The sequence below is a fragment of the Hypanus sabinus genome, chromosome 21 (assembly GCF_030144855.1).
Source record: "Hypanus sabinus isolate sHypSab1 chromosome 21, sHypSab1.hap1, whole genome shotgun sequence".
In the NCBI taxonomy this organism is placed as follows: domain Eukaryota; kingdom Metazoa; phylum Chordata; class Chondrichthyes; order Myliobatiformes; family Dasyatidae; genus Hypanus; species Hypanus sabinus.
The window spans coordinates 56,562,330-56,575,070 of record NC_082726.1 but is presented as its reverse complement, the minus strand read 5'-3'; the positions used below and the strand labels follow the sequence as shown (position 1 = coordinate 56,575,070).

At 41.1% G+C, this 12,741-nt stretch overlaps 1 protein-coding gene across 7 annotated transcripts in view; it reads right to left on the bottom strand.

Annotated features, from left to right (window-relative positions):
- LOC132379074 (sorbitol dehydrogenase-like) overlaps nucleotides 1–12,741 on the bottom strand; it is a 95,601-nt gene that overhangs the window by 33,683 nt on the left and 49,177 nt on the right. For all 7 annotated transcript variants that reach the window (XR_009507287.1, XM_059946611.1, XM_059946607.1 and 4 more), the window contains 3 exons: nucleotides 11,305–11,464; nucleotides 7,872–7,990; nucleotides 3,175–3,240 (listed from right to left, as the gene is read on the bottom strand). Coding sequence is in view for 6 of the 7 variants with exons in the window: in XM_059946611.1 (XP_059802594.1) it covers nucleotides 3,175–3,240; nucleotides 7,872–7,990; nucleotides 11,305–11,464 (345 nt within the window). In the remaining variant the exon portion in view is untranslated. The remainder of the gene's footprint in view (nucleotides 1–3,174; nucleotides 3,241–7,871; nucleotides 7,991–11,304; nucleotides 11,465–12,741) is intronic.

Here is a 12,741-nt window from a genome sequence, read left to right as displayed (position 1 = left end):
TGAATTATAGTAACTGACTTGCCGTCTTTATAGCTGTATCAATAGGTTGCGTCCAGGTTAGGTCCTCAGAGATATTGACACCCAGGAACCTGAAATTGCTCACTCTCTGCACTTCTGATCCCTTGGTGAGGACTGGTTTGTGTTCCCTCATCTTACTCTTTCTGAAGCATAGAGTCAGCTCTTTGGTCTTATTGGTGGTAAGTGTAAGATTGTTTCTGGCACACCACTCAACTAACTGATGTATCTCGCTCCAGTACACCTTTTCGGCACCATCTGAAATTCTGCCTATAATGGTTGTATCATTAGCAAATTTATAGATGGCATCTGTGCCACACAGTCCCAGGTATAGAGAGTGGGCTAAGCACAGATCCCAGTGTTGATTGTCAGTGAGGTAGAGATGTTATTTCTAATCTGCATAATTTGTGATCATCCAGTTAGGAAGTTGAGGATCCAGTAGCAGAGGGAGGCATAGAGGCCCAGGTTCTATAGCTTTCAGATCAGGACTGTGTTAAATGTTGAGTCGATAAACCGCATCCTGACATAGGTACTTGCATTGTCCAGGTGAGTCAAGGCTATGTGGAGAGCCATTAAGATCACATCTCCTGTAGATCTATTGTTGTGACAGGCAAATTGCAGTGAGTCCAGGTCCCTCCTGAGACAGGTGTTGATTCTAGCCATGACCAACTTCTCAAAGCACTCCATCACATGGTTGTGACTGTTACTGGACAATAGTTGTTAAGGCAGCTCACACTGCTCTACTCGGGCACTGGAATAATCGTTGCCTTTTTGAAGCAGGTAGGAACTTACGATCATAGCAATGAGAAATTTGAGATGTCTCTGAATACCCCCTCCAGTTGGTTGGCACAGGTTTTCAGAGACAACACCAGGCTCTACCACCTTGTGAGGGTTCACTCTCTTGAAAGACAGCCTCCAAAGGGTCACCAGATGCTGCAGGGATCCTCGCAGCTGTGGTTTCAATCTCCCTTTCAAAGTGAGAATAAAAGGCATTGTGCTTGTCTGGTAGTGAAGCATTGCTACCATTCATGAAGTTGGGTTTTGCCTTGTAGAAGGTAATGGCCTGAAATCCCTACAAGTTAATGTACATCTGTTGTGGCCTCAACCTCTCCCAGAATTGTTTCTTGGCTCTTGAAATAACTCTCCGCAAGTCATACCTGGTTTTCTTATAGACCTGGGTTGCCAGACTTAAATGCCACAGATTTAGCCCTCAACAGACTACGAACCTCCTGGTTTATCCATGGCTATTGGTTTGGGAATGTAATGTAAGTTTTTGTAAGAACACAGTTTTCCACAGAGGTTTTAATAAAGTTGGTAACAACTGTGGCATATTCACCCAGACTTGAAGATGATTCCCTGAATACAGTCTAGCCCACCAATTCAAAGCAGTCCTATAAGCACTCCTGTGCTTCCCTGGTCCATACTTTCTTGGTCCTCAGTGTGCTTTCTTGGTGCTGCAGTCTTTAGTCCCTGCCTATACTCAGGGAGTAGAAGTGCAGACACCTGATCAGACTTACCAAAGTGTGGGCGTGGAATAGCATGGTAGGCATTCTTGAACTTTGTGCAACAGTGGCCCAGTTGTTACACTTCCTCTGATATTCCTCTGATACTACAAGTGATTTGTTGATAATAAATATTTAGTGGCTTTAACAAGTTAGCCTGGTTAAAATCTCCCAGTAGGGATTAGTTTTTAGCTCCAAGTGCTCCTGTCACATGTTGTCACCCTGTAACCTTATCCTTCAATCTCTCTAAATTAAGGAGGACAGCATGTATATAAATGTCTCCCTCCAGCAGACTTCACCATGACTCCAGTATTTCTACTATTTTTTAAAGTTTCTTAATTGTACATATGATTTTTTATGTTCTATCACTGAGCAGCAGTGAACCATCTGACTGGCCTATCAGAGTTCTCTTTGGGGACTAGTTGACTTGATCAGCATTTCTGATCTGGCTATTGTTCACGATTGCACTTAATAAAAAAAAAATCCCCCAAAATGATGGGGAAGGCATTGGGATGTGCTTTTTCATGCCTGTTGATTACATCACTTAGTTCATCTAGAGTCTGGCTGACATTGGCCTGAGGTGGAATGTACACCACTACCAAAATGTTCGCTGAAATCACCCACAGCAGGTAAAATGGCCAACACTTAATTGTGAGGTAGTCCAGATCTAGTGAGTGATACTGGGACATCGCTGACACATTAGTACACCATTAGCAATAGCAACTACACTCACTTCTGCTCTGATACTCTCGAATTACACCCAATCTAGAACTGCCGTTCCCCAAGTGGGCTCTAAAAAGCCTTAATCTGCTTTAGAATGTCATAGACATTCTACAAATTTCCTCTCTTGGGATCCAGCAACTACATGATTTTCCCAATCTGCCTATACATTGAAATTCCCATGACTATTGTACATTGCCCTTTTACATACCATTTCTATTTCCCATTGTAATTTGTATCCCACAACCTGGCCACTGTTCGGAGGCCTGAATATTACTCCCATCAGGGTCTTTTTGCCCTTGCAGTTCCTTTACTCACAAGGTTTCTACATCTTCCAATCCTATATCACCTCTAAGGATTTGATTTCATTTTTTACCCACAGAGCCACCCCACCCCCTGTCCTTTCGATACAAGGTCCATTCTTGCATGTTACTATTTCTATATAGATCAGATAGAAAGTTGGTCACAGCACGACAGACAAAATTTAATCCTGACAAGTGTGAGGTGATGCACTTTGGGAAATCAAATACTTATGAGACATATATTGTGAATGGTGGAAGGCCAAGGAATGTTGATGATGAAGAGACCCAGGATTCCAAGTCGATTGTTCCCTGTAAGTAGCAACACAAATCAGTAGGATGATGAAGAAGGCATTAGGCATGCTTGCCTTCATTGCCCTTACAGTTCTAGGCATAGAATAAAAGAGTTGGTATGTTTGTTTCAACTTTACAAAACACTGTACTTGGCTGTAATTGAAATATTGTATACATTTCTAATCATCACGGTACAGAAAGAGTGCAGAGGAGATTTGCCAGGGTGTTACTTGGATTATTGAACAGAATCACCAAAAAATTGCAATACTATGGGCAACACAATAGAGAACGAACTGTTTCAATGCATTCACTGTGAATAGTTTACAAAGCACTATGTTGCTTACCACAAATCACCACTTGAGCTGCCCCCATTGTTTTGGCGACCAACATGCACATAAGTCCAATTGTTCCTTAATAAATGAATGGTACATCAATTAGAATATAATGTTGCTAGCGCACTGCATTTCTATAGCATCTTTCATGACTGTGGAATACTTCAAATTACTTTTTAAGCCAATTACTTGCTAAAGCGTGATTACTAGGATAATGTATAAAACACAGCAGCCAATTAGAATCACTTCGGGGAGTCAGAGGTGTCACTGTGTGTGTGTGTGTGTGTGTGTGTGTGTGTGTGTGTGTGTGTGTGTGTGTGTGTGTGTGTGTGGGGTGTGTGTGTGTCTGTGTGTGTGTGTGTGTGTGTGTGTGTGTGTGTCTGTGTCTCTGTGTGTGTGTGTGTGTGTGTGTGTGTGTGGGGGGGGTGTGTGTGTGTGGTGTGTGTGTATGTGTGTGTGTTTGTGTGTGTGTGTGGGGGGGGTGTGTGTGTGGTGTGTGTGTGTGTGTGTGTGTGTGGGGTGTGTGTGTGTGGTGTGTGTGTGTGGGGTGTGTGTGTGGGGTGTGTGTGTGTGTGGTGTGTGTGTGTGTGTGTGGGGGGGGTGTGTGTGTGGGGTGTGTGTGTGTGGTGTGTGTGTGTGTGTGTGTGTGTGTGTGTGGGGGGGGGTGTGTGTGTGTGTGTGTGTGGGGGGGGTGTGTGTGTGTGTGGTGTGTGTGTGTGTGGGGTGTGTGTGTGTGGTGTGTGTGTGTGGGGGGGTGTGTGTGTGGGGTGTGTGTGTGTGGTGTGTGTGTGTGTGTGTGGTGTGTGTGTGTGTGTGTGGTGTGTGTGTGTGGGGTGTGTGTGTGTGTGTGTGTGTGTGTGGTGTGTGTGTGTGTGTGGGGGGGTGTGTGTGTGTGGTGTGTGTGTGTGGGGTGTGTGGTGTGTGTGTGTGGGGTGTGTGTGTGTGTGTGTGTGTGTGTGGGGGGTGTGTGTGTGTGTGTGTGTGTGTGTGTGTGTGTGTGTGTGTGTGGGGGGGGTGTGTGTGTGGGGTGTGTGTTTGTGTGTGTGTGTGTGTGTGTGTGTGTGTGCGCGTCACCTCCAGAACAGCCCTGATAAGCTGTAACTGGAAAGACGGCCTTTGTTCTGTTCAATCATTGAAGGTTTTAGCAGCTTTTTTTAAAAACTCCCTGATAATCTTTCAAAACTACTGACATTTTTAAATAGTTCTTAAAAATCTAAAGCAAAGGAAAACTTAAAAATAATTAGATTCATTACAGCAAATAAAAATAAAAATGACTTACCTACAAAATCTTTGTCCAGTAATTTAAATACACCAGGAATTCCCATTGAGATCATGGGAGTTATCAGGTTTTAGAATCAGAATCAGAATGACTCTAGATTTATATTCACTGAGGTATGTCATGAAATTTGACATTTTATAGAAGTAGAACATATAATATAAAAGTAAATAAGTAGTGCAAACAGAAAGCAAACAGTGAGGTAGTGTTCATGGATTCATTGACCATTCAGAAATCTAATGTTGGAGGGGAAGAAGCTGATCCAGAAAAGTTGAGTGAGTGCATTTTCACTCCTGTACCACCTCCTTGATGGCAGCAATGAAAAGGGAGCATGTCCTGGTTGGTGGGGATTCTTCACGATGGATGCTGCCTTTTTCAGGTAGTGCCTATTAAAGATGTCCTGGTGCTGGGGAGGCTGGTGCCCATGATGGAGCTGGCTGAGTTTACAGCTCTCTGCAAGTTTTCTCTGGTCCCACGCAGTTGTCACCTCCATATCAGATGGTGATGCAGGTTTTATGTATAACACTAATGGATCCCAGGAAGACTAGGCTTCACCATTGGACCACATGGAGTCTTGTGACAGAATATAATATCAGAACAGCATTATGTCAGTAAATAAGTTTTGCTTGTTGGGCATTCAACTATACAGCAGTGGAAATCTGAGGTTTCATCCACTGGAAACCGGCAGTTTCAAAGGGATCCATCAACACTGGTCAGTACAGATCACCCCAGTCTATTTCAATATTGATGGACAGGTGAGCATCAGCCAAGAATATTCCCCTGTTCTTTTCTCAAAACAGTGGCAATGGACCATTTAGAGAAACCCACGTCCATGGGCATTCATTCCACACTCAAACCATCCTCTGAGTGAAGAGGTTCCCCTTAAATTTTCACTTTTCACTCTTAACCTATGACTTCCAGTTCTATTTTCACCTAGCCTCAGAGGGAAACAAAACCTGCTTGCATTAACTCTATCTATACCACTCATAATTTTCTATACCTCTATCAAATCATTCCCTTATGCTCTAGGGAATATAGACCTAACCTATTCAACCTTTCTCTATAACTCAGATCCTTAAGTCCCAGCAGCATCCTTGTAAATTTTCTCTGTACTCTTTCAATCATATTGATATGTTTCCAGAACTGCACCAAATTTGGTCGCACCAACATTTTATACAACTTCTACAGAACTGACTCATCTGAGTCACAAAAGACAAAATATAAACATAAATCCTTCCTTAATATTATTGTAAAAGGGTTGTGCAGCACAGAAGTGAAATATTTGTCATCAAGTATAAAACCAATGCTGAATCAGTGCTGCAGCTAGTAGGGCTATTACTGCACAACTTCAGCAACCCAGTTTCAATCACAGACTCCAGTGCTGTGCTGAGCTTGCATATTCTCAATATGGCTGCAGAGTGCAGAATTTATCAAGGTAAATCAAATTCACCTCTGCTTGCAATGGTGTTCCTTTAAGAGTCTTACATGCTCCTTGTTCTAATGCTGTGGTACCTCCTGCTTGATGGTGAGGGGTCAAAGTGATTGTGGGATGGATGGGAGGGATTCTTGACAATGCTAAGAGCCCTGTGTACACAGCACTCTAAGATCAGTGAAAGAGAGACGCCAATGATCCTCTCAGCAGTCCTCACAATTCTTTGTAAGATCATGGGAAAATGTCTCTGGATGACCATTCAATTAATACCTCTCATCATCTTGTACATCTCTATCAAGTCACTTCTCATCCCAAATGCCCTCTAGCTGCGATTGTATCAGTTTCCACCATCTCTTCTGATAGGAAGTTCCAGATACCAACCACCCTCCATGTAAACCATCTGATTCCTAAACTCCCTCCTCTCACCTTAAACCCATGTGCTCTTGCTAAGGGAAAAAGATTAGTACCTTTTACTCTGTCACTGACTGATTGAAATGCAAATTGTAGGTTAATTAGCCACAGTATATTCAGAGGCCACTTTATTAGGTACCTGTACACCTACTTGTTAATGCAAATATTTAATCAGCCATTGTGTGGCAGCAACTCAGGTTATGTCCACACTAGACCGGATGATTTTGAAAACTCCGATTTCGCATAAAAACGATAGGCGTCCACACTATGGGTTTTTAAAAATATCTCTATCCACATTAAAACAGAGATTTCGGCGAATCTCCTCCTGCGCATGCGCAGGACACATCTACCGAAAACAAGTCACATGTTCGGTGTCGAATCTCGCCATAAAAGTGCACGTTTGTGTAGTTACAGACTAGAAAAACTTAAAACGACAGACAGCTGTTGGCTTTCACACAGGGGAACTTAAAAGTTAAAAAAAACAAATACTGGAGCGTATGGAGGCAACTGACGGAGTTCACAGACAGATTGACCTGGCTGACGACAAACATTGAAAAGCTGACTAACTCTTTTGCATTAATAAAGCACCTTGTTAAATGAATAAAACATGACTGCATCAGTATTGTCTTGTATTTCCATACAATGTTACATTAGGCTGTTACACATCTATTGTCAGAGAAGTACTTGAATAAATAGGTAAACCATCTTCATATGAGCAAGGACAGAAAACGGCAAAGCGAGTATTCAGTAAGTTATGGGTCAAAAGTATTTGGTGAGTACATTTCTAACTCTTCTGGCATCAGTTTCGTTGCCGTCTGTTCTGAAATTGTTAGTTTGCTTTAAAGAAAACAATGAAATGGTGTGCTGCCATCTGACAGCGTTTTCAGAAGTCTCCGGTTATTCTGTCCACACTGATCCGGCCAATCCAGTGTTTTCAAAAATACCCACTTTGGAGAGCATTTCTGAAAAGCTCTGGTTTCGGGTGACGAAAACGCCATTTTAGTATGGACGAAGGGTAAAAAGCTTCAGTTATGGATTTATCCGGTGTAGTGTGGACGTAGCCTCAGTACATAGAAGCATGCAGGTGTGGTGAAAAGGTTCATTTATTGTTCAGGCCTAACTTCAGATTGTGGAAGAAATGTGATCTAAGTGACCTTGACTTTGGAATGATAGTTGGTGCCAAATGGGGTGATTTGAGTACTTCAGAAACCACTGATCTCCTGGGATTTTCATGCAATACAGTCTCTGGAGTTTACAGCGAATGGTGCATAAAATTAAAACATCAAGTGAGTGGCAGTTCTGTAGGCGAAATGAGAGAATTAAAAGAAGTCAGAGGAGAATGGCCAGGCTGGTTCAATATGACAGGAAGGTGACAGTAACTCAAATATCTACATGTTACAACAGAGGTGTGTAGAAGAGCATCTGATTGCACAACATACTGAACCTTGGAGTGGATTGGCCACAGCAACAGAAGATTTTGAACATACACACAGTGACTACTTTATCAGGCACAGCTGTGTATTGAAACACCAAGGTTAATTACACTAAAACACACAATATTAGCATTTCCCATCACAAGCAACTTCTTACCAGCTCCACAGATGAAAATCATTTGGCCAATTTTCACTTCTCCTCTGCGACAGGCATGAATCCCAACAGAAAGTGGCTCAATCAAAGCACCCTCTTCAAAACTCAATGAGTCAGGAATCCTGAAAGACAGTATTCATAACAAGCATGGAACAACATTGTTAATAATTATTAAACCATCCATTAACCATCTGTCTGTTCAAGCAGAACAAACCCAGATATTAATTTTCTTCTCTTTAGATTTCCTGCCCTAATCAGGGATGTGGCCAGTGACACCGAGATTGAGGCATAATGGACAGCAAAGAAGCCTTACAACTGGATCGAGACCAGCTGGAAAAGCGGGCAGATAGAATTTAATGTAGGCAAGTAAGAGATGTTACACTTTGGGCGGACCAGCCAGGGGTATGGCACGGAGGAGCTCGGTGGAACCAAGGGATCCGGGAATATAGATCGATAGTTCTTTGAAAGTGGCATCACAGGTAGGTAGACCCAGAAAGCGATGTTTTGGCACAATGGCCTTCATAAATCAAAGTATTGACTACAGAAGTTGGGATGTTATGTTGAAGTTGTATATAATATTGGTAAGGCCAAATTTAGAAGATTAGAACATTTAGAAAGTTTTTGACAAGGGCAGGCCATTTGGCCCAACAAAGCCTGCCAAATTCCTTTTCACATAGTGTATTGAAATAACTATTAAGTTTAGATATGAAAGTCTCTAAGCTACTACTCTCAACTACACAACTAGGTAGTTTGTTCCATGTATCCACAGCTTGCTGTATACAGAAATGCTTCCTGTGTTAGTCTGAAATCGCCCCTTAACCGGTCTCCACCCAGGACCCTGTGTCCTTAATGATGGATTAATTTTGAAGTAGCAGATGGCATCTGCCTAACTTATACCCTTAATGATCTTGAGCACTTCTATCATGTCTCCTCTCATTCCACATCTACTTAGGCTAAAAAGATTTAGTTATTTCGATTTTTCTTCATTGCTCATACCCTGCAGATCTGGAATGAGTCTAGTCGCTCTTCTCTGGACTCTCTCCAGCGCCTTCACATGCTTCACACAATATGGAGACCAAAAGTTGTACACAGCAATCAAGGTGTGGCCTCACAAGCTAATTATACAGATGGAGAATGTCTCCTGACTTGAACTCCACTGAACGCATCATTCTACCAGCCTTCCTAATCGCTTCTATGCATCATCTAGATGCTGATACTAAGTCTACCAGGTCAGCAAATCCTTCTCATACAGTGCACTTTCTAACTCAAGACCTCCCCCCCCCCATTGTATACTAATATCTAATATTTCTACTTCCTATATGTAATAATTTACATTTACTGACATTAAATTTCATCTGCCATTTATCTGCCCACATCTGGATTTTGTTTAGATATAATTGTATTGATTCTGCTGCCTTATTTTATCAACCTGTCTCCATAATTTTGTGTCATCATCAAACTTTACTAGTTTATTTGTTATGTACTTATCCCAATCATTAATGTAAATTAAAAACAACAGACGCCCCAAAACCGATCCATGTGGAACACCACTTTTAACATCTTCAAGGTGGGAAAATCATCCTCTCACTATAATTGATTGTTTTGTACTTTTGAGCCAATTCTGCATTCAATCGCACATCTTACCATGAATCCCTACCTCTAGTAATTTGACTATTAACCTCTCATGGGCAGTGTTCCCTCTAATTATTAGTAGTCTGTGTGCGCAAAAATCTTATGTTGTGCAATTTTTTTTCCTGTGACAAAAGTATGTGCGCACTGAATGCACACGTGGCACAGTTTATGTAGGTTTACAAAATATTTGACATAAAATTGCACAGAATAACAACAAAATAACATACATATTTAAGTCAGTTATTTTAAAATTTAGCTAAAAGATTATTTTCAATAAGTATTATTAATTACTACATTATTTTAGGGAACTAACCTTTTGTGCGCACATTAATTTCCTTTGTACACTGGTTGAAAAATGTGTGTGGCATGCACGCGCACTTCTTAGAGGGAACATAGCTCATGGGTACCTTGTCAAAAGTCTTCTAAAAGTCCAAGTAAAAAAGATTAGTATCTTAAAGAGATGTTTTTGTATTCTGATGTCCTGGACTCTCGCAGTATTGGAATATTTTTGAGTGGAAGAACTTCCAATTGAATGGAAAGCAGGTAGAGGTGAAAGAACAGGGACTGTTGTATTTGGAATACAAAAGGCTAAGGGATGATCTAATAATTTTAAATGACATATTTTAGATAAAATAGATAGCGAAAATGTTTCCTTCCTGTTAGGAAGGTTAGTAATCAGAGGATAAAGATTTCAGACTTAAATAACTGGCAGGCAAACTGAAGTAAATAAGGAAATATTATTTATTTATCACAGTGAATTGTTGTAACTTGACCATCACTGCCTGAAAGTGTGGAGGAAATTTGTTTAACAGTGTTATAAAGAGAGATGTGCATAAATAAATTGCTGTACTCCAGATAAAAATTAAGGAACTGGCACCTTTAAAGAGCCAACATTGTAGCATTGTGTAAAATAGTCTCTTTCTGTGCTGCACAATGGAGAATTATGTTTCTTAGAACATGGGAAGTTAAGGGGTTACCTGATAGAGGTACAGAAGATTACAAAGGGCACAGGCAGTGTGAAAGCACATAGTCTTTTTCCCAGGAATATCTACTGAATTCAAGAGGGTATAGATTTAAGATGAGAGGTGAGAGACATCAAGGGCAACTTCTTCACGCAAAGGATGGTGCATATTTGGAATGAGCTGCCATAAAGAGCATTTGAGGCATGTATATTAGCAATATTTTAAAACTATCTCGGTAAGTACATGGATAGGAGGGGATTAAAGGGCAATTTGATGGTCTTTTTTAATGACTTCTATTGTGTGTCTTCATTTTGTGGCTTACTGTAAGGTGACAAATTTCAAGGGTGTATAAAATATACCTACTTTATAACAAATGTACTTTGAAACTTAAATGCCAACAGATATGACCCGCTCAATGGGCAACGGAGTTGGCATTGAAGAGTTGGACTAAAGGACCTGCTTCCATGCTGTATTAATCTAATTCATCATTAGCAAGTGCATAAGAAACTCAGGGAGCATTTGTGGAGAGAAATGGACAGCTAATATTTTGGATTGAGATTCTTTATCTGGACGAGAAGATAGAGGGGAGATTTCAGCAACTACAGTCTCTGCCATCTCCATCACAGCAACAGTATTCATTAATATCAAACAATATTTTGGAATCTTAGATGAAAAATTTATTTTGAAAGTAAGACAGAGGAGCCCAATAGGTCAGGCAGTATCTATGGAAGGAATAAAGAGTTGACACCTCTGGCTATAACCCTTCATCAGGATTTCATTTGCAACACTGCTTTATCTAAGATTTCAAAACAGTCAACATCGCGGTAGTTTGAGAAACTAACTTGAAGCAGCAGTTGGCATTGTGGGCTAAGTACTGGCACATTGCTCCATTATTTGGAGGAAGTCCAGTGCTGTAGTCTGATAACGTCAAGTTGTAGCGTCCAGATTTAACAAACTCATCATCCTTTTTGGGAAAACCAGGTTCAACAGCAACTCTGTCACCTGTAACAAAGGAAGACAATGATCTTTGATGTATACTCAGTGGCTACTTTATTAGGTACAATCGGCCAATCATATGGCAGCAGCACATGCAGACATGGTCAAAAGATTTAGTTGTTGTTCAAACTAAACATCAGAATGGGGAAGAAAAGTGATCTAAGTGACTTTGACAATGTAATGATTGTTGTTGCCAGGCAGGGTGATTTGATTATCTCAGAAACTACTGACCATGTGTAGTCTCCAGAGCACAGTATAAGGATCACTAGTGAAGTCAAGCACAGAAATCACAGAATTTTTGGCAACTCAAACAAAACAAGAGATTTATTACAGAAAATAACCAGCTAAACTATAAAGAGATCAGAGTCTCGAAGAACTGAAATCTCTCATGATACACAGAAGAACTCGGTCTGAGATTTACCAGAGAAGAATCCACAATGACCGAGCAAAGAGTGGTTGGCATGCCCCTAAAATATACCCTGGAGCAAGTAGGAATTCAGGATCAATCACACAACATAGGTATCCAGACAAAGCAATAATCCCCAAAGCCAACAACTACAATGTAAGACATTGAAAATATCTTGCTAATTAAATTATTTCAAATTGAATAAAAGGGATAAATACAAAAAGAGCTTAAAAATCTCCATGATACCAAATGAGACACCTGCAAAACAAAGGGAAAAACCAGAGCTAGTCCAAAGACAAACAATTAGTCATAGAAGGTAAACAATCCAAGGAACACTGCTTAGACATGAGGTGACACAGCCGGAAGTGGTAGCGTATGTCGGCACAAATGATGTCAGGAAGAAGAGGAAAGAAATTCTGCAGCGTAACTTCAGAGAACTTGGAAGAAGGCTGAAAAGCAGGACCTCCAGGGTGGTTATTTCCAGTTTGTTTCCAGTTCCTCGTGCTGGTGAGGGCAAGAACACGGAGATAGGGGATCTGAATGTGTGGCTGAGGAGCTGGTGCGGGAGAAGCAGGGATTTAGATTCTTAGACCACTAGGATCTGTTTTGGGGTATGGATGCATTGTACAAAAGGGACAGGTTGCACCTTAATAGGCGGGGGACCAGCATTCTGGCAGGCAGGTTTGCCATTGCTACACAGGTGTGTTTAAACTAAGTAGTGGGGGGGGGGGGGGGAGAGGAGACAAACTGGAAATATAAGGATGGCGTTAAAGGAAAAGAGAGAATAAGAAAAATTAAGAAAGACAACAGAATTAACGGGGCAGAAAGCTCAGGAAGGGGTCGGAGAGTATAGCCATGTGCAATAGGAATCGATGTG